At 28.3% G+C, this 23,170-nt stretch overlaps 1 protein-coding gene across 6 annotated transcripts; it reads right to left on the minus strand.

Moving 5' to 3' along the window:
* Positions 1-457: 457 nt before the first annotated feature.
* LOC132934908 (synaptic vesicular amine transporter) lies at positions 458-22,923 on the minus strand. Of its 6 annotated transcripts, none has more exons than XM_061001319.1 (13): positions 22,435-22,923; positions 16,459-16,552; positions 14,250-14,377; positions 12,846-12,968; positions 9,647-9,865; positions 8,898-8,981; positions 8,574-8,756; positions 4,726-4,827; positions 4,485-4,659; positions 4,360-4,411; positions 4,067-4,250; positions 2,255-2,388; positions 458-945 (listed from the first exon to the last, which is right to left on the minus strand). In XM_061001319.1, exons 3-13 carry the CDS (start codon positions 14,368-14,370, stop codon positions 877-879), a joined length of 1,446 nt encoding a protein of 481 aa, XP_060857302.1. In that variant the 5' UTR covers positions 14,371-14,377; positions 16,459-16,552; positions 22,435-22,923; the 3' UTR covers positions 458-876. The 6 variants fall into 6 exon arrangements, with proteins under 6 accessions (XP_060857302.1, XP_060857301.1, XP_060857306.1 ...); XM_061001318.1 differs by having other exon boundaries at positions 14,250-14,383; XM_061001323.1 differs by having other exon boundaries at positions 12,855-12,968; positions 14,250-14,383; positions 22,435-22,922.
* Between the last annotated feature and the right edge of the window lie 247 nt (positions 22,924-23,170).

Raw genomic sequence — 23,170 nt, forward strand, 5'->3', positions numbered from 1 at the left:
CGAGTAAGTTAGATACGATCATCATGTGATTATAATATATAGGTATATTAGGTATAGGTACAATCTCCACGTGATCCACGTGATAAATAAATACAAGTGGCATAATTTAGTTTGGTCTGACACTTTATTATTATATATATAAAGAAAACATGATTAATATATTTATTTATTATTATAAAACAGTCTTAATCAACAAAATGTTCTGATGCTCAATGATGATGTAAATGGTGAGCAATAAAATGCGTACGCATAATAATACGATTTAATAATATAATTTAAGTATAATATAATATATATAGGTATAAGAAAATATTCATATATAGTGTTATTTATATTTTAAACCACGTTTAATAAGTTGCAAAGTCGATTGTATAATGTATGGTTCGTCATCAAATGTATATGATGATGTATCGGTTATTTTAGTAAATATTGTTAATAATATTTTATACGTAGTTAATTTTTGCATATTATGATTTGTTTTGGTATTTTTTTTTTGCATTCACGTACGGGCAAGATCAATTATGGTCTAGTTGTATCGGTGGACCAATTCGATTATGAATAGGTATATATATAATTATGTATATTATATAGATAAAGCAGCTATATATGCCTAAGTATAATGTGATTACTTTTTGTGATTAATATCTTTTCGAATTAGACCACCGAATTGTAAATCTTTGATCTATAAAGTGTTTTATGTTTTAAGTTATCATAACTATTAACTGTAGTATAGTATGCATTGTATAATATTTGTTATGGTGACGTGCTGATGACGTCGCTGTGATCTCAATTATTAAAGTATGTTTGCCGAGAAAAAAAATGAAAAAGCGTAATTTATCAAGCGTTAGTTATATATCACGAAGCTAATAATGCACATTATTCTTCTTCCGCTTCGTTTTGATAGGTTATATAACGCACCGATGATTTTTCTCCGGTGACCAAAGACTGAAAAATATATAAAGTCACATGCAATTAGTAAATCGTCTTGCACCTATTATTGCAGACAACAGCATGTTCAATGTAAATGTGGTTAATAATAAATGGAAAAAAAATAAAAGCCATTTTAAAATAATATTAGTGCTAAACATGTGATTATTTTTCTCGTGTTTCTATTCTTTTGGTTAAAGTGTAACCATAATAAATGTTTATAATTTATGATATTTAAAATAAATATTGTGTTAGTATTTTGGAAAAAAAACATTATTGTATACTATTTAGTATTTAGCCATTTAGGACAAAAGTATTAATGATGTCTAAATGCCAATTGCACTTATTTGTCTGAAAACTTAAGTGAAAATTCTAATTTAAATTGTTTTTATAATATTTCTGTTCAAAAATCCACATGCACAAGTTATTAAATAGCCAATAAAAGGTTTTAATTGTTTTTGATGATTATAATCATAGAATAACGTAGTATTATTACTTGAAAGCATTTAAACACCTTAATTTATAAAAATATTTCTTACGGTATCAGCAAAATAGTAGGTAACCCAAATAAGACATTTAAAGAATATTGTATATTGTTAGTTAAAAGCGTTTTTAAAGGTTTAATATTATTGTTTTTAGTATTTTTTAGTTAAGTTTTATAAAAATGTTTGATTGACTTACCCACGATTATTAGACAAATATTTTTCTGTAATTATATTTACTGAATAAATATAGTTAAACAAAAAATATTTTATTTTTACTCTTTTATAAATTATTTTACTTATAACACCTACAATACGTTTTATCATTTATTTTGAAACTTATCTATATCGATAATAAATTCATAAATAAAAAATATTAAATTAGGTACATGTTGAAAAATCTTCAAATTACAAATATTTATCCTTGTTTCGTGTAGGAATGTTATCAAAATATAAATAATTTTACCAACTTAATATGATCCGAAGATCTTCAACAATTATTGTTAGGTAGGCACTTATCTATTTCACTATCCCTACTTTTGTATATACGGAGTTATGCCACAGTTAAAAAGTATACACCATTTATATACTTTTATCCAATGTAGAACAAAAAAATATCTATATAAAATAACTATAAATTTACAATCAATAATCTCGGGAAGCTTTACCTATTAAAAATACATAAATATTTTTTTGTAAATAGTTGAACCCATTGCGATTAAACCATACGCAAGAGGTATAAATATGTTTATAATAAAACCATAGTCTGTATTTAATTTCTTTGAGAAACTAAAAATTTAATATTATTCGTTCATTTAACCATCTGAAATTTCAGAACACTTTACTTTTTTTTCTTCTTTTGTCGGTGGGCTGCGCAGGAAGTAGAGAAGTGGTGCGTACAAAAAATTCAACATAGCCGTTCCAAATAACATCCATTCAAATCCAATTGTGTTCACCAATGTTCCGCTTAAAGCCGGTCCTGGTGAAAACACATTAAATTCTCAATAATTTTCATGAACGAATTTTTCAAATTAAATATTATCAACTAATTCAATAATAAACACACACAAACATGACGTCTTATTCAATTATATAATATCTATTATCTATAAGGTGGCGTTTTATTTTTTTATCAACGTAGGCGTATTTTTAATTTAAATACATTTGAGACGGAGCTGTGGAAAAAGAGTTTATATTTTTAAAATACAATGTACCATTCTAATGACCTGCAGGGCCGAAGAATTTAAATCAAGTATACTGCAAAAGCTCTGGTCAACACCAATGCTATTATTATGTGGAAGGAAAGCATCGAGGTCATAGTATCGAGAGACAACGCGAGAATTCAAAGGGTGTACTGTGTTTGAAAATTGCAAACATCAACTGGGGAGCGACGAACAAGGACAATAGAGGGAAGAATTAAGACATAACAATGAACAATAAGGGCTGCAACCGATTATGTCCGATTTAATCCTAGTGAATTACGGTGTTCTATAGAAACGGAAATTCATATAAAAAAAACTATAAAACCCGTGTTTATAGGATGCCTCCAGAAAAATATATAATATTTTATACCAAGCACTGGAAGCTGAGTGGACATCCGTTTTACTTATTTGTCTTTAAAATTTGATTTCAAAAATTAATGAAATTTTTTTCCTTTTATAACTCAAACAGTCAAACATTTATACCTATACATTTTATTAAATAAGTTCACTGCATACTCATAATATCAGATAGCTGTGCGGAATAATTTTAAAACCAGTCAAAATGAGTATAGTTAATATATTATTATATTAAACTAAATAATAAATAATTTGTTTGATTGTTTTGATTTTTATGTAATATTCTAAAGATTATTTATGAATTATGAGGTATAAGGTATAACTAACGTCATTTTATTACTACAATATTCAATATCCTTATTCTACGAGGTGTAGGTACATTCATGATAAATTTGTTGATGAATGTTTATAAAAAAAAATATATAAATTATATTGACATTACGATTGGTTAATGTAATCTCGAATCAAGTAACCTGTTAGATGTCTATATCCGTATATTGGTTATTGGTTTATTACCAGGAAATATATGAGAAAAAATTGTAGTCTGATTGTTTACTGAGGAAGTACCTACCTACCTACAATATTGATCATGTAATAAAAACAGATAACTTATTAATATAAAATTGCATTCCAATAGGACATGTTCCATGTTTGTCCTCTTAAAATTTAAACACGTAGAGATTTAATAAATTTCTATTAGCGAAAACTGTATTAATGTATAAAAGAAACACGTTTTATAGTTTTTAATTATTTTTCGGTGGTAGGTACTTATATTTGAACTTAATATAAAAATAATACTCAAAAACGAATATATCTGACGTATAAACCTAAAAAGGTAAATTATATTTTAAAATTTGAATAATTCATTGCCATTTGTGATCATATATAGTGTACGTACCTAATGCGAGTTTTAAAAATACGTATATTGGAATGCTGTGTATGTAAAGAAGTGCCCTATAAATAAAAGACGGGAATGAAGTGGGAACATACGTCGACAATCGCAAGATAGTATAATATATGAAAAAGTAATTTAGACATGCATTCTTAAAAATATGAATTCTATTTAACTCGAAAATCAAATTATTTTGCAATACTTACCGATTGTATAACCCAGACAAAACGCCACGTCTCCAATCGCATAAACACTACCATATACAGCTGTATGACGTATATCAACCAAATAGCCAAGCTCGGGCATCATTGACGAATCCACCATACCAATAGCAAAACCCAGACCAGCGTTCGGTACGATCAAGTGATTTATGTCTCTCGCCGTTGGTATCTGTTCGGAATAATAATATATAGGTGCACCGTTTCGGAATAAATATATAGGTATCCTATAGGTGTAAAATATTTTTTTTAAAGATTAACAAATCAAAATTGTAGCTTACTATCATCAAACAAATCCCAATGACGATTAATCCAATCATTGCAGCTAACCATCTGCAAATACAGTCGTTACAGACATCGTCATAGTCAATTTATTGCGATCAACTCGCATCATCACTATAAATACCTTCCCATACGGTGTCCGAGAGGTCCAAACAAATTTGTTCCGATCAAATAAGATATACTCGCTGGTAAAAATGTCACTCCCTGTTTCCATCTTCCAGCACCCATAGTGTCCATCATCCATATAGGTAAAGAAGGCTCAAGCATTGCGATTCCCGTATTAGCAAAAGTAATAGCACCTTAGAAAATAAATTGTTTTTGTTGATAATTTTTTTTTATTAACTAAATATTTTTTTTTATATTACCTGCAGCTATTATTATATAGGGGTCCATCACCAAAGATTTTAAGGAAGGGGGGTCGGCATCAGTTGTGACTACTCCTGGTTGTAAAAGCAGTAGTTGTAGCACTATAGAATAATTAATCAGACATTTAATTATTTAATACAATTTTTGTATTTCATAATATATTATGTAAGTTATCAAAACAATTTTTATTAAACAATTAAATACAATGTCTAAACGAAATTTTAAAAAAAAATTAATGAAATAAATATTGTGCAAATATGGAATACAAACCAGTATTATATAAGACCAACAAAGACAGTATGTACCTATATTATAAATTATATTTAGGTATGAATTACTAATAAGTAATCGGTTTAATATGTCTGTTATGTAGGTACCTAATATACCACCAAATAAAAAAATTAATATAAATAATAATAAAAAAATATTTCTAAGCAAAATTGTATCCATTTGATGAGACAACAATTACGTAATTATTAATATTATTTAATATTGATTATCGTTGATATGTTTTCTTAATTTGTATTTAAAAATGTTTATTGGAAGTACATTATTAATCTTTATTTTACGTTGAATAAAATCAATTGCTTAGAAACATTGACTTATTTGTAGAAGAATAAAATGTAAATACTCTATGTTTTAAGATAAATATTAAATAGTGATATTAATTTACAGTATAACTACAAAAAAAAATATCAGTTATAAAGTTAATTAAGTGCTATTACATAAAATCTATGATTTAATACCTACACATACCGTGAAGTGTTAAGCACATCTATTTAAAATGTTATCTAAACCATGACACAAATAATTAAACATTTTGTCTAATTTCTTGTTCATAAAAAAATGTAAGTTATGTAAAAATTATATACATGCAGTTATAAAATGATAACTATATCGTCTATAATACTGTCTACTATAATATTATATGAAAACCAATAATAATAATAGTTGGTATAGGTATCTATTAATATTATAAAATTAGTTTATATTATTACATATTTACAACATAATATTAAGTACTAAATAAGACATTGATCAACCCAGATCAGACATTAAAGATCAAAATGTATGTAGATTATATTAAAATTGTATTATTTTTAATTTAGGATATTACATTTTATATTTTGAACCTCAACAAAATTCGATTACACTGATGATTTTTGTTATTGGTTTAATATTTGAGACGTTTTATTGTCATTTGTTTATACCATAATAGAATAATTTTTATATTTTGTGAAAATCGTATTATAAACTCTTTTGTAGGTATTCGTAGAGTGGCACATTTTTAGATTTTGATTACAGTTGCAAAATGTAAAACAAGCAAATTATTTCCACCACCATTCCATTTTTATGAATTATGATAAACACAAAGCTCTTAAAAATCCACGTGAAAACATAATAATTTGAATGTTTGATGTTATTATATTTATAATTGTATCCTGGGAAAATATTATAATACTGGAAATATAGGGTCCTCGAAATACGCTCAATATGCCACCCATCAAACAGCACTCCAGTATTATAATTATATGCAAAAGGACGTTATACAAAAATTATTATTATCAGAATTCAGAATTAATTTTTTTTGGAAATATCCCTTTGAAAATTGTAATTAATGTTTATTCAAAAGAAAGATAAACCAATTATGTTTTCAAAACGCACTGTATAAAGGAATTAAATTTAAATAATTTGGTCCTCTTCAGTATTAATTAGATTTTCCAAAAAATTAAAATAATTAAAAGTATTTTAAGATCAATATTAGTTATTAATTATTTTACAGTCCTCACATTTAATTTAAATAATCGCTTCAATCACAACTACAAATTTGTGTTGACTATATAAAATGGGCAGTATACGTAGGTATATTATCAATTAACTTTATTAATCACTAATAAAATAATGAACAACCATGTTGGCAACAAATTTGTACATTATTCTTTCACTGGTCTAACATGTAGATAAATTATATTGACCTAGATGTATAATCTATAGATAATTATACATACTTTAATTGTGTTTGGCTGTGGTCCAGTATGATATCTACTACCGACAATAGACAATAGACAATAGACATATATTATAGGTGCCCATTTTCATAAATAGGTGTATTATAAAGTACGTGACCAATTTGTTTTGTTTGAGATTTTTGGCTAGTAAATGTAAGACGTGTTTATACATAAATATTACATAAAATATTATATACTGTTAACAGTATAAAGCAAATATGTTATGTCGCATATTTGAATTTTGAATTTTCGCTTTTGCTATTATTATTATCTATTGAATTACAGCGAGTTGTGGAAAAAATGTGTTTGAACTCGGCATGATACGAAAATAGATGGAGCTATTCGCTTTTACTAAATGCGATTAAAATGAAAATGGCAGAAATCAATTAACCGATGTCTGCTTATGGCATAGACGAGGTAGCTGGTGGTTGACTTGAGTGACGCCTGCAGTTATATTTTTAAATGCTAATTAAGGACAACAAAAAAGTTGTTACAGCTAGGATACTGCAGACATTGGATTTGTGGCACTCGTCTCGCTTGACTCACCTTGGTGAAAGTCATAACATTATTATTTTCAATTGTATATCAGTATATAGCGGATATAGTGGATATCGATAATATTATATTATTTTACTTAAATAACGATTCTGAATAGAGATCGATTTACCGCAAAATTGTGGCTAGTAGCACCAAAAACTCAATTGATTGAACCGAATCACAAAAAAATATACCTACCTACTATAATATTATACCTACTCGTCCACCTTGAAAATGTTTCACTAAAATATAAAAAACCAATAGTGAGCAAATATATAAATAGATTTATATATTCAGAAATCAGAATTCAAATATATTATAATTTATAATATTATGCATTAATGTCCCAAAAAAACCTCTGGTGAGTCTCCATTTGAGATTGGTGTTTGGTGCTATTAGCAAACGTTATGTTAAAAACTTAAAAAAGATGCTTTGACATTTCACCTTTTATCGCAGTTCATTGTTTATCGAATTACTTCTTTAAAATACCACTTGTAGCCTGTAGGTATTCACTTTCTAATCGATTAATAGGATTGCGTACTACAAATTTAGGCCACTTTTACTGTCTCAAAAATGTCTGGAATACACCATCCATAATTTTAAGACTGTATAATAGACTATTATAATAGTTCCTCGACTAGCATGAATCAGACATAGGAGGGCGAGTAAAAAATTACATTTTAAATATTATACCAAGATTGTCCAAGAATAATAGTGTTGGAACGTAAAAAGTTGTATTCCTTATCCTGATTCAAACTGCAACAAAAATACATTTTAAATTACTTCCTTACAGTACGGACTACAGTCCTGATACAGATATATTTCTGATTTCTTAAACTATTAATAAAATAATATTGTGTACATTTAAAAAAAAAATCAGTTTAAGTCATAAATGTATTGTTTGAATAGGCCACGTACTTTACACAACAATTTAAATACTGTTCATAGGTATAATACTCGAGATCATCCATGTGTTTTAATAAGAAATAATTAAGTATTAAATTATATAGCGAATTATTTATTAAACGATATCGCTTAATAAAATGATTAACTATAGTTTATATAGTCTATACAATAGGTATACTATAGTACCTACACTAGGTATACTGTCTCCACCGGTCTCATACAATGCTCAATCCAACTGTGATTTATATACGACCAAACGTATGCAAAGTGTGTTATTTGGTTTAATTACTTACTCGAATACCTTTATAGTTTAAGATCATAAACCGCAAATCATCACCCTTAGACATGATTTTAATTTTAATTTTTTTTTAAACTTAATATTCAATTTTTCGTACATCCGTCTCCTAGTGCCAAGGCCGAGAGTATTAAAAACGGAGCAGTTTTCCCCACAAACTCGTACATAATTCCGCCAAACGGTGGACCGATTAACACGCCCAAAGCTAATCCACCCAATGCAATACCCATTGCGTTTCCTCGTTCTTTATCGTCCGGGTACCGTTCAGCTAACATTCCCATTCCTACAAAAAAAAAGATGTTCATATAATATTATGTAATTGGGCGTTTGTAGACAATTTTTTTTTATTAGCACGATAATACAATATTATTATCGTATCAATTTAGTTGTTGTGTGTGTAATGTACTAATGTGTATTAATTTACCAGAAACAGTCGAACAAGACGATCCGATTCCTTGTAATGCTCTAGCCAAAAACAATACCCCGTAACTCCGTCCGAAAGCAAATACTAAAAATAGTGAATACAGAATATATTTATATTATAAATACATATTATATATAATTATAGGCGCAAATAAGACATAGAATAGTATAGGTACTGGTATTAACCTTAAAAATATATATTAAATGTATAGGTAGGTCTGTGAACGGGCACGCATTATTAAAAACAAAATTGTATAAAAACATGTTCATAGTTCAAATAATGAATAACATTAACTCTACCGTGTATGAATTATTATTAGTGAATAATATGGTATGTAAACGAATACGTAGTTATACAATTATTGTCCACCATGCAGAAATTTAAAACGAAGATTATGTAAAATATAACATTGTAAAATCGATTAATGCTGGTTTAGGTATACTGAATGTAGAAAAATATATAAATGTTGATGAAGTCAGTTGTATTTTTAGTCTTAAAATATTTTTCAAAACCTAACAGGAATGACATTATTAATTGATAATAATCTATATGTATTAATTTTCTAGAAAATTTATTATAAAATTGTAAAATAATTATTCTGCATTTACTGTGGGTGTATATAGCTACCCACGTCGGTTTTCTGTTTGAAACAAATTATAGGGCTCAGGTTTATTTAATTTGTTATTTGCGCCTATGGGTGTGTGTCAGACACAATCTCAGACGCGGCGTGACGCTAAAGGGGTATTTACTTATGGTCGATATGAACATGATGAAAAATCCAGTGAACATTGGTATGCTATAGCCGATTCTGTGGGTGAGAGGTCCGACAATGGGGTTAACCATTAGCTGCACGACCGCTTTGGACGCAAACATCATACCAACTGCAACCGTTTCGTGAACCAGATCGTCGTGCCTTTCCTTTTTGAGAGTCGCTTCTCGTTGTTCCCAGGTCGGCACTGTCCCGTTCGCTAAGGTTTTGTTATAAGACAACAGTAATTATATACACACGTGTTTTGGCTTTGTACAGATTCGTTGGAACGATTGTCGCGAGTATTGTTTTTAAGAAAAAAACATGCCATGCAATATGTTATATAGAATTGTACTTTTGTGTTTGAATTTTTGTTTTACTTCGACACTGTTTGGCTTATTCATAATAATATTACGGTATTAAGTAACGAATAAATAATAAAAGATATTTGAATACATGAATAAATAATGTATACAAAATCATTAACCAGGCATAGTTACCCTTTTTTTCTTCAATAATACAGTTATTGAAAATTGATTTTTGAAATTTTTAAATATACCTACTTAAAATCCTAACTTTTTAAATTGTTAACATTTTTCTGAAATGTATGATGCAGGTATCAGAATCAAAATTCGAACGAGTAATTTTTTAGTTAGGTATCAACCTTTTTGTACTAAGGTTAATAGGTTCATATAATAATTGATTTGGAAAATAATATGGAGGCTATGGTGATTTGAATATTTTAGCGATTAATATTAACCTATCAACATTAATAATTTATAAAAATAGTCGAAGTATAATAAATATTAGATCCAATATTACATCTACTTTATATTTTTGAAAATCCTCTTTTAAAGGCTATAATATCCTTAGTATATACATTTTAATAACTGAGAAACTAGGTTCAAATTTAGTTACATCAACATTTTCAAAAAATTATTCACTAAATAAATTACAGTAAAAGGAGGGGGGAGGGGTTCATTTAAAAAATGAAAAATAGAATCTATTTTCCCCACAGAAAATTCCTTAAGTAGTACAAACAAATTCACGAATTTGAAAATACGGCCTTTGAGTAGGTACTTATAGTGTCCTATACTTACAAATTCCAAAAATCAGAAATTAAATAAATTCATTATTAATGAAAAAAATGCGGGTGAGCATGCTTGGTTTATCACTCTGTATAATACCACATCTTTTATACACCAATTTTGAATAGAAATATAAAGGTTGACGAAGAAATCATTATGATGGTATACACGCGGTACAATAAAATGATGCCCTTCCCTTACTAATCAGCATAGTGATATAAAAATTATTTTAGTGTTTTGGGAGTCGATGAAATATGTTGTTAAAAATGTTCCTGTATCTATATAACCGTCCCCTCCTGAGTATATATCGGTGTCGGCCTGGCCATAGCCGCTAGTCCACGAATGCGTCCGGGGGCCCCCGGCCATATTTTTGTTGGGGGGCCCCGATAGTACTATGAATATTGGATATTGAATATTATTATATATTATATCATTAAAAATTATAATACTATTATAGTATTATCATTTTATCAAAAATAACTGATATAAATAAAATCAATTACACAACTTGAATCGCATTAAAAAATATTAAGTTGTATAATATTATAAGGTATTATTTATATGATTTTTAGAATTATAAATAATTACTATAACTATGTAGTTAACTTAAATGTGTATTTTAAATACGGTACCTTTAAAAAAATATAATATTTTGCACTGTTTATTAGCACTTTTTTTTATCATTTGTTAAATATTATTTTTGGGGGCCCTTCTGTATAAATGCATCCGGGGCCCTTTAAGTACCAGGCCGACACTGGTATATATTATACTTAAATGTATGGTATGTATGTATAATAAGAGTGTTGTTAAAAATAAATAAGCTAAAACGGTAGGTACCTACAGTTTGTATTTTTGATTGCATTCCTAATAATATACAATGTAAATTATAATTAAAAGTTGTAAGCATAATTAAATACTAGTTATCTATTGTTGTACATTTTAAATAAGAAACATTTCAAAGAACTTCGATAACGCATTAGTCGATTAATTGTTATTTAGTTATCTAAGTTATCCAATGTAATTTTTTTTTGAGTTCTTACTTTTGTGACATTATAAATATTATTTAGAATGTGTGTTGGATGTGAAAATCGGTTCAAAGAAAACCACAAATATTAATGATTCACCAAATCATAATTTATGATAGCATGATAGACCAATTATAATTTTTATTTTTGTTCTGCTGCTGAACTCACAAAATGTATTTGCGCCTCATTATTTACGTCATTCCTACTATTATTTGTACTCCCGCCACAATAGTAAAATATAAAGTATGCCACCTGTGGCCTATATCAATATAGATCGTTTAAATGCAATGATAAACTACACATTCTTTGTTGGCAACAACAAAAAATCGGTTTACACATTATTAAGATGAAACATCATCACATTATTATCGATACATTATCCGTAAAAATTGTTCAGCGTAACAAAATATTTTTTATTGACAAATTGTTTGTCAATAAGTGATTTTGAACTATTATCGAGAAATAGATCATTTCAAATATAACCCAGAGTCTTAAAATTAAATTAATTACATATTATATAGGTATACTATGTACTAATATAATTATAGAAAAATAAAAAATGACCAATCCGATATGTAACTAATTAACCTAAATTAATTTAATACCGAATTTCCAACTCGATAATAATTATTCCCAGTTTTGAATAATGTTATTATGATTGATCATTATATATACACGTGTATACTATGTATGCAAACAATTCTCAGAGTGATCCGCGTGCGTTAAATGTTAATTATTTTGCCTCGGCGCGCCAATGGTGGAAACATTATAATATTAAAACAATATATTTAAGGTTCTCGTGCTTCTATCAATTTAGTATAGTGAATCTTAGTTAGAAACCCTGCATCATAATATATTGACATAATATACGTTACTTACATAAATTGTGTAATTCTGTAACACTAGCTATTATATACATAAGACATAACTATATAAGTGTGTCACGTATTTACGTACCTATTTGCCTATATACATTGTACATAATATTATGATTTTCATCCGTGTACGAACGCAACACGGCGCTACATGTAGTTTTTACGGCAACAATTTATACATTGAATATTATGATGATAAAACTATAACGTACTTAAATTACCTGTCATGGCTCCATGCGGCACTGGATATTCATTCGGCGGGATTGATGAAAAGGTAGCAGTTAGTGGTTGATCGGGGTGCTGGATGTCGTAAAGGAACTCCGGTATTATCGGGACTAAAAAAATATTAGTTATTGAAATGCGGTTTTAGTAGTTACGTATAATATTGGCTATACTTGTACCCTACGTCCTATCCATACTAAGTAGTTATATGTTTTAGATTAGCAACATGTTCTTATTAGATAGTAGTAATTACCTACTAATGTCTAATTAGGATTAAATACAGTTTAATGTAGACGAGTATACTTTATTGCAGTAACAGGGAAACTGGATTCATTGCAGCGGACCGTGGTTGGTCGATACGACGATACTCGCTTATTAATAATTAATTTGTTAAAATATAATATGTAATCTATTTTATAGTATACGGTTGAGGTTAAGAGGAGTATGAAATTTAAAGTTAAGAACTGATTAAATATTCGCCAGAATATAAATCTAATTTAATATCGTACGACGTGAAATCCGTAGATTTTGGCTGATAAATTTACTTATTTTATAGGGTTACCTAATATAATAGATTATATCAATAAAATTCATTATAGGTATCTATTGGTTTTTGAATTAGGTAAATTCAATAAAATATCAATAGCTACAATATTTATTTTTATTAATACATTTTAAATTTTAATACCTAAGTGTATTATTATTATCAGGCACTTCACAAAGACATGTTTAGGTAGGTATTTAATATTACAGAGGCGTAATTAGGGGGGGGGGTATGGATCCCCCCAAAACTTTTTTTTTAGCGTTAACATTTTGATCAAAGTATTGATAATGACCATTATTCATGTTTGGTAAAAACGTATATCCCCCCCCCCCCCCAACAAATTCTTAATTACGCCACTGTAATATTGAGCATTATGGTATACATAATATTATAGTATTTATGAAAATCTGATCTCTTATACAATCTTATAGAAAGCCTATCCCACGACTCACTGAGACATATCAATGTATTCTTGATAGTGCAGGACTGCTACTTAGACAGCAATTTTTTGTTTAATAATATTATTATAACATTATAATAACGAATAATATTAGCATATTAATATAACGTTATTATAACATTATTATAATATTATCATTACAAAATTCTGTCTGGGATTTAACATACGCAATTTAAATCAAATATTGCACCAAATACATTTATTTATTCATATAATAGTATGGTTATATATTTAAAGGTTTTTATTAAAAAAATAACTGGCCTGTCTACAAAAAAAAGCATGGTCGTCTCAGTGAAAATGGCTTTGCTACGTGCCTGTTCATTATAGTACATAATATTATAGTATTACTTCAGTTTGGCAATTACGAATTTTATCAATTGAATTACTTACCCACAGTAGTAAGAAGCATATTGTCCAGGAGTAAAGCTATAGCTACGATCACCACTACGAGTTGGCGAGATTCGCGACATCGTTTGAGCCATTCTTCAAACATTCCTCTCACCAAGACCATATAGCACCTAAATCTATTAATTGATTAATTTAAATTCATTAATAACAGTTCCTATATAGATACATATATAATATAATATAGAATATAATATAACATAAAGGACATTTGAAAGTCATCTCACACTTCATTATAAATACGTACTCCCCCGTAATACAACAGATAATATACCTAATAACATTTACCGTGTAATCAACTGTAATACCAACTTTTATCATCATAATATAATTGGGATATTATGTGTTTTAAAACAACATGAATAATATTATTAGTTTAAATAAAATATAATCCCACTGGGCAATTTAAAATATCCAAGTAAATAAAATGTTAAAATAATACTGCAGACATACGCCTATATATATATTATACAGCTTTACAACGGCTCGAAACCCTAACAATACATTTGAAACGACACTGAACACAATGGATTTAAGAATACGAACGCTTTTGAATCAAAGATGAAAGGTACATTTTCAGACTTGGAACAAGCAATTAGAATAAAATATACTCGAACTAGCAGGTACTTACTTACACAAAGAATATTGCGACAATAGTAGGTATTATTATAAATCACTCATGTATAATTTAGATTTAATTTAAAATGTGTTGGCATTTGGGGGCTAATCTTCTTCATGTATATCAAGTCATAATGTCAAATCACATTATAACTGCAGTCGTGTTTATTGTAAATATTGAATTTACAGATTGCATAATATATAAAATAAAGATAAAAATGTTATTTATGCATTTATTTATTTTATAATTCATGTGCTAAAAATTTAGAAATATAATAACAATTTATATGTATAAACATGATCACCGGATCTAGTTAAATGCAATAACATTGAAAAATAAATTAAAAGCTTGATAAATAGAAAAAAACATTATGAATAAATTATAATTTAATTCTGTTCTCAACAATACTTATTTGTCAATACCAGCTATTATTTAAAATGATTGTTTTTAGAAATACTTATTAAAAACTGTTGTCTATAATCTATATATAATTATATTTACAACCTTATGAATATATTAAAGATATTCCATTCATCAAAATGACTGTAAAATACACTGTAATCGTATTGTTATACAGCAATAATCAGGGCCCTCGGGCTTAAAAAATATTTAAATATTGTCTCTACCGTTTTCTGTGGGTACTCTATATTATAATATTATTATATGATTCGTTACACTAAAATAATGAAATTCCTATGAATAGCGTGCAGTTAAGATCAAAAAGATAAAAGCAAGGTAAGACATATTTTGTTTTTATACAAAAAAAGTATAAAACAATACAAATATTAAAAGCTTTTACTTATAAGACCCGGATAATATCTATTTGAACCCCGGAATATCAACAAACTAGAGTGCATCTTTCAATTTTCAAACTCCTACCCTCTGCACTTCCAAAAAATACTTAATATTACATTATTTTTTACATTTGTGTAAAATGTTGTAATATTGTAACGCGATATCGCGATATGAAAATAATAATTATGTAATACTGTATTACACACATTTAGAAATTATTTAAACGAAGTTGCAACAGCCACTTCAACAACAAATTATATTTTAAGCTAAATATTTACACTAGCTAGGTAATATAAAATATTTTTACATCACGTGTGATTGTGTGAATATGTCTATAGCACCTAATTCCTATTACCTATATCAATAAATGACTAAATATGTTAATAATATTAATTATTTAATATAATTCAATAGTTAGGTTCATGATAATAATACCTACTATATAGAACTACATTGTTCACAACTACAATTTTCACCAATTTACAAACTTTATCAACCTCTTTTGTTATCAAATATCAATTTTTGTTCATTGAGCAGGTTTAAGTGATATGAAAATTTATTTTTATTTTTATTTTGAATATGTGCATTAAAACAATATTGTATGGAAAGTGATGGGCTCAAGGATCGTTCCACCCCTTCCTATCCTTGTTATTAATAAAGCCGTTGTATTAATAGTTAAAAGTTAAAACATAATATTATAAGACATCATTACGTTTTTTTTTTAATGAAATGTGAGGTGTACAGAGAATATGAATAATATATTATTATCATTAAACAAACCTAAACTGAAGTTGTCCGGTCTAATAATTCACTTTTTGAAATGATTCTGTAGTCTGCATACTATTAATGATTACTTTTATCCAAAAGCATTGAACTAAAACAATAATATTAAAACAAATTACAAACTAGTTTATATCATATCGAAATAATAAATACTTTTCTGCAAAAATATTTCCAAAATATTGTAATTCTATGTGTTACAATTAAATCAAAAATATTATACTTAATTTTCGTTAAACATTATGGAAATTATTAACAGTAATAATTTTGTTTTTTTTTTAATGTATTTTTTACCTGTAATGATGCTGAAGAACGGTGAATATTTATTAATACAAACTATATGTTAACTTAAATGGTGATTAGAATATATATAATTCTAAAATAGATTTATAAAATGTATTCAATATTGTTATTTAATTATATATTTTAAATATATATATCGATATCTGCACGGTCACATTCTCTGGTGTTAACTAGCTATAAACAGTCGTGGAAAATCAATGATCAACATAAGCAGGCGATTGAATGAAATAGTTTTAAAGCTTAGCTAATAACTACCTATTATTTTAGTACCTATAGTTGAAGTAATGAGTATCATTGTTTTTGTCACATAATATAATAATAAGAGTCGTCATAATTATCACATAGATGAATAAAAACAATGAAACATTATCTTCAAACATTTATGGAGTATTGTTAAAACTTAAAAGGAGTTGTGCTAATATCATTACAGGACAATGCGATGAAAGGGATTTTCGTGATAAAAGTTAAGTGGTTTTATGGTCTATAAGAGTCCTATGAAAATCATAATTGTTGGATATAACTATAATATACGTATGCTAATAACAGTAAAACATATTGCATTGAACAAATTGCTAAGCCAACACAAATGCATTGATAAATAATTAAAGTTTTAAACAAGACAAATAAATATAAAATTAAAGCTGTAAAAAATATATAGATGCCTACAAAAAAAATATATTAAATATCTGTAGTGGTGTAGTATAGATAATATTGTATGTGTTAATACATTTTAATATTATAGGTAAACGCCTAAAGTGCAATGAGTACGTTTTAAATAAATTATATTTTGGTTTTTGAAAAATGCATAAATAAAATAACTTCCATATTAACGAATTGAGAGATTCTTCAAAATAATAATAAACATTGGCAATACATTATATTTTATGGAAAAATAAAAAAAAAATTCATTTTCCATACGTCATTTAATACAATTATTAATATAAAATATGTATAATATCGTGACACCTTCAAATTTCAAAATAAATATTAAATACCTTACCCACTTTTCAAATCAGTATTATAACGTTTTTATCAAATACAATTAACTACCACCGCTATAATTAAAAAAAAAATCATGATAAAATTATATTCTGGCATCATCAGTCATTATGAAACCATATTAACTATAGGTACTATGAAAAATTATTAACCAACAATTTGTTTTTAAATAACTAACTAATTTTGTGGAGTGAAAAAAAATACTATTATTTTTACTTGATTATTTGCAGATATTTATAAAAATTCTGTTGAATAATTATTAGTGTTAATGTTATTAGTTCATGACAAGTCTATCTTATCTGCGTACAGTGTAACTGCAGAGGAAAAAAAGTATGATGGTATAAAACTCTGTGCAGACTCCAGTGAGTATAATATAATAACTAAAATAGGTAAGTAATTGTACACATTTTTCCACTGTTTAAAGAAAAATATCTATAGGCCATGTTTAAGGAAACTATACTCGATGATGCAATATCTTAGTAGGTAGGGTAAGGGATAGGTAAAGGAAAAAAATGCACTTGTCTCGTTTCGCTCTGCGTATGGTACCTATAGCATTTTCTTTGTTATTTATTGGCCTGTTGCAATTAATATGAAATAAAAACCATTGGAATTGAAAAACGATTCTGAACGGAGCTCAGTTAAAATTACACTTGAAGCTTAGGTTCGTTTCTTCGATATTTTCATTACATATACTCCGAGCATATAGTGTTTCCTTAGTCCTTACACAGTTACGATCATAAAATTATAACCTATTTGAAGCTCCAATTATGTAACGTTTCCCATTTGTAAAGGTGACATGAAACTTGAGAAGGTTTTTATTATATCTACGACCCAAAAAAAAGTGTAGGTACACAAAAACTAGTATACATTTCAGCCGGTTTCACTCCGAATCTAAAATTGCTTATAATTAATAAAATCAATAAAAATGTTTGCGGTGGAAGGTTACATGATAATATTCTGAGTGACTTTCGATATTATATTGTGCTATTTAAAAACCAGACATTTTTAGAACGGACGTTTTAGCGTAAGTACTTGCTTAATTCATTAAAGTTATTATCCTTTTTAATTAACGTTCAACAGCCAAAAAATGATACTATTTATATTGTGCGACAGTAAACAATTCAGAAGGTGTATATTACAGCTTAAAAAGCCAAAGGATGGATTTAATAATGTTGTTTGTATTAAACCGTTAGTTTTTAATGTTTATAGTACCGCTGAAGCACGGGGCAGTTATCAAACAATAATTCTATGACACGCACAAACGATGTTCTTGTCACTGCTCGGTTAAATTTCACCCATAAATGATTTTGATATCTATCTAATATATATATATATGTTATTATGTAAAGAACGGTTGTCAAACCATCAAAAACAAACGTACCTACATTAAACATGCGTACAATTGTTGCAACTTGATTTCGAGTTAATACAATAATATATTAAAATAATACGTCTCCTATAATATCCAAAATATCTATTAGGTATATAATTCGATCCGATAAATGTACTTTATTTTATTGATTTTGTCATCTTTGGAAATGAAGAACCAATATATATATTATAATATGCATTACGAAAATCTCGAAAGCCTTTATCAATAATTATTGTATAAGTACCTCTATATTATATAAGTATAACTAAACTTACTGAACAAAAACGGCTTAAACGCGATGGTAAGTTGAACTCCACTGGGAATAGTTTCTCAAATGCGATTATATAGTCGCTTTCAAATTGAATTGAAAACACACGCCCCCGTGCCCCGCCCTAATCAGTGCCCTACCCCAAACGGCTGCCCGTCGAGACGAAGAATGTACGAGTATATTATTTATGTTTTCTTCATTGAAATCGAGATCTCAAGTATCGTAAAGTTATAATGTTGCATTGTTGTCGACTAAGCAAGCAGCGTACAAAACTACCGTTTATCGAAAGGAAAAATATTTAAATATAGTACCTAACTGTATTTATGGTACAAAAAAAAAAAAAATGAAATATTTCATGAAAAAAAATCACTCTCAATATAATATAATAAGTAAAATATGTATCTCAAAGTGTATATTAGCATTTACCAGTTACACAATTCATCCAATACATAAAATAAAATATAATAAACACATTTTATTATATTAAGTAATTATCCTATATAATATATAACAATATTATTATATATTTATTATGACAACATTTTATTGTTAATGTTTTTCTACATATTATATAGTATTATAGTATTCAACGCGATGTACCTATTCAAAACGTACTAACACGGCTTAATTCATTATGGGTATCAAAGCGCCGTATCATTATTAAAATACCAATCGGCGGTGCAGTATAGGCATATTATCATACATAATATAATAGCTCGGATACGTGTCACCGTGGGCACCGACTACCGACTTACCTGTTCGTTTTACCAAAGTTTCGTGCACCTGTTCATACTTGAACTGGATTCATTTAAAGTTTATAGGCGTACCAATATATTATTATGGTCATAAGAATAATGCCCGAAGACTGTAATATTACAGGTGTGTTGAAATGAAAATAAAAAACCAAAAAAGTCACTCTGGTGTATCATGGTAGGTTACGAATGTACCTCATAATAATTGAGTATAGATCACTGTAATGGATGTGTTAAATTTGAATTAAATTATAAATCATTGCGTATGGAAAACGTTTATGAGCGGTGACTGTGATGTGTATAGATTTTTATTTCTAAGGATATTTTCTCATGTATAGTTAAATTAATATACTAACTCAGTAGCATGAATGTCAAGTGCAATAACTATTACCTGTGTTGAACTAATCTTTGACAAAAACATTGATTATAGATATTAAATATAGACTATAAGTTATAAGTATATCATATTATATAATGTTAATAAGTAGGTATCTATAGATAGGTAAATATACCTATTAACTTAAAAGTCAATACCGCATAGTGCATACCGTAGAACAATGTGAATATAATAATATGTTCGTGGTGAAAAAAATTTAAATGTAAATAATAAATATCTTGAAAAATGTTAATGTGTACAGATAAAAAGTATCAATAATATTCGTATTGTCAAAGAGTTTCAAATCCCTAAAGTTAATATTTTTTAAATTACAACATATAACAGGTAACTCGTAAAATCGTTCAATGAAATATTGTTATTTTTTGTATAAATATTCAATTTCATAATAATTAGCACTTAAAAGGTTTGTAAAATGTATTTTTAGATATAAGGAACCTAATAAGGTATTGATACGATTAAAAGTACAAAATAATATTTTTGTGATTTTGAGAAATTTTGTCAAATTTAAACTTTAAAATAATTTAAAAAGCTTATAAAAAAAAATTGTGCCCGTGCATTTTTGATATTTTTTAATTTATTTAGGTAAGTGTATAACTATTTAATTTGATACAAAATACAAAAATTGAAAAATAAACTAAAAAGTTGAACATTTAAAATATCAATAAACAGCACAAAAATAGGTAAAATATTTTGTACATTAAATTATGATTAGAAAATGCTCAATATAAAATATTATAAATATTTGGTAAAAATTTCAAATCTGTACAATTATTGATTTTTGAAACACCTAGTACCTACAACATAAAAACAAAATTGGTTTTGTCAAAGACAAGTTTTTGCGTAAGTATTCCCGTCTTTTGTCATTAATTTTTTCCAATTATTTTGAAAAGTCCTGGGAATTTTGTACTTTTGACTTCTGAACTTCCAATTTATTAATAAAAACTTCCTTGGACGTTAAATTTTTTTTAAACAATTTTTGTTATTTACTGCTCTAAAGGGTAGGTGTAATGGGAAAAAAAAACGCATTTCATTGTAAAACCTATTCAAATGGCTCCGCTCAAAATTTTAAAATATCCAAATAAATCATCCAGAGTGACCTTAAAATATTCTTAAATATTGCACTCCAAATAGCGAGTAAATCAAAGTGTTTTTTTTTTTGTAATCTCAAATCCCGGTATTACCTTACAACGATATATGCGTAAAAGAGAAACGAATGACTGACAGTGACAAATCGTGATGCAAAACCAACAGTTTTTATTCCACGTTACGTCAAACACCAGTAATATATAACTTGGCATATAGTAAAACAATATTTTATGGTAAAGAGTTATAATATTATATTATACAATTTGACACAATTCCCGCCAATCATAATAATATAATATATAAAACTGGAAAAAAAATATACTAACCGAATGCGCGTAGAATAAAAATATATAATTAACACCAACATAATTTTATAATTTATACCTATTTGTAAATAACTTAAAAATATCAACTAGTATATTATATTATTATAAATTAATTTATAACTCTTAATCAGAAGTAAGCATACATTATGAAACGTGTTACATTATACACACAAGATAATATAATATTTGTGAAAGCGCGTGGAAATGGAAAAATTTATCGCACGAACGAGACGCAACAAGTATACATATTATACATAATATTCAACAAGACAAGAAATAGTATGAAAAGTGTCGTCCACGAGGGGACGTCGGAGAAGAGAGCGCAACAGGGTAGTAATAACAATTTGAAATAACAGATAAAAAAATAATATATCAATAATCATAATACAGAATTTGCATATGACTGCAAGGTAGGTACGTATTATAATTTATATTATTATTATTATCATTATTGTAATATATTATATACTCACTGTTTAAACAGCGACGGCAGGTGGGGGTGGCGGTTGCGGCGGCAGCGACGGCGACGTGCGTCTCTGACGGAGTCGCCCGGCGGTGTGCAGTGCGCGTATACTGCTGCAGCTACTCAGGGATGTATTATGCCCTCGTGAAAAAAAAAAAAAAGGCGGAGGATATGGTTACGTGCGACGGGTGTGAGCGGACTCGTATGTATATATGTACATACAATATTATGATATATTAGGTCCTCGCGCCCGCGCGTGTGCGTGCGTGTGTGTGTGTGTGCGCGGGTGTGTGGGTGTACGAAACGTGCGTGTGTTGTGCGCACGGGGGCCGGTGAACGCACAGTGACGCGACTTTGCGGGGGTGTTGCTGCCAGTAGTCGACCGCCGGGTGCAGAGCCCGGGGACCGTGCGCGTACGTCTGACTTCGTGCTTAAACGCAGCCGAGCCGGACGATCGTCGATGGCACGGTATATAGTAGCTGGCACCGTGTACGACTATACGCTGTATATAGCGACTTAACGCCGCGCGCGCCGAACACTTTGCCCGAAAGCCCCTTCGCCCCCCCCCCCCACCCCCCCGACGAACGTGGCGCTCGGCCGAAAGCGGCGGCCGCCCATCAACAGTCGGCATATAACAGTCATATACAGTCCGTATAGCCATCGCCGCCGCCGCCACCGATCCCATCCCTCATCCTGTCCCATCCCTCATCCTGTCCCATATATATATATATATATAATGTATGATG

This window comes from Metopolophium dirhodum, chromosome 1, assembly GCF_019925205.1.
Source record: "Metopolophium dirhodum isolate CAU chromosome 1, ASM1992520v1, whole genome shotgun sequence".
NCBI lineage: Eukaryota > Metazoa > Arthropoda > Insecta > Hemiptera > Aphididae > Metopolophium > Metopolophium dirhodum.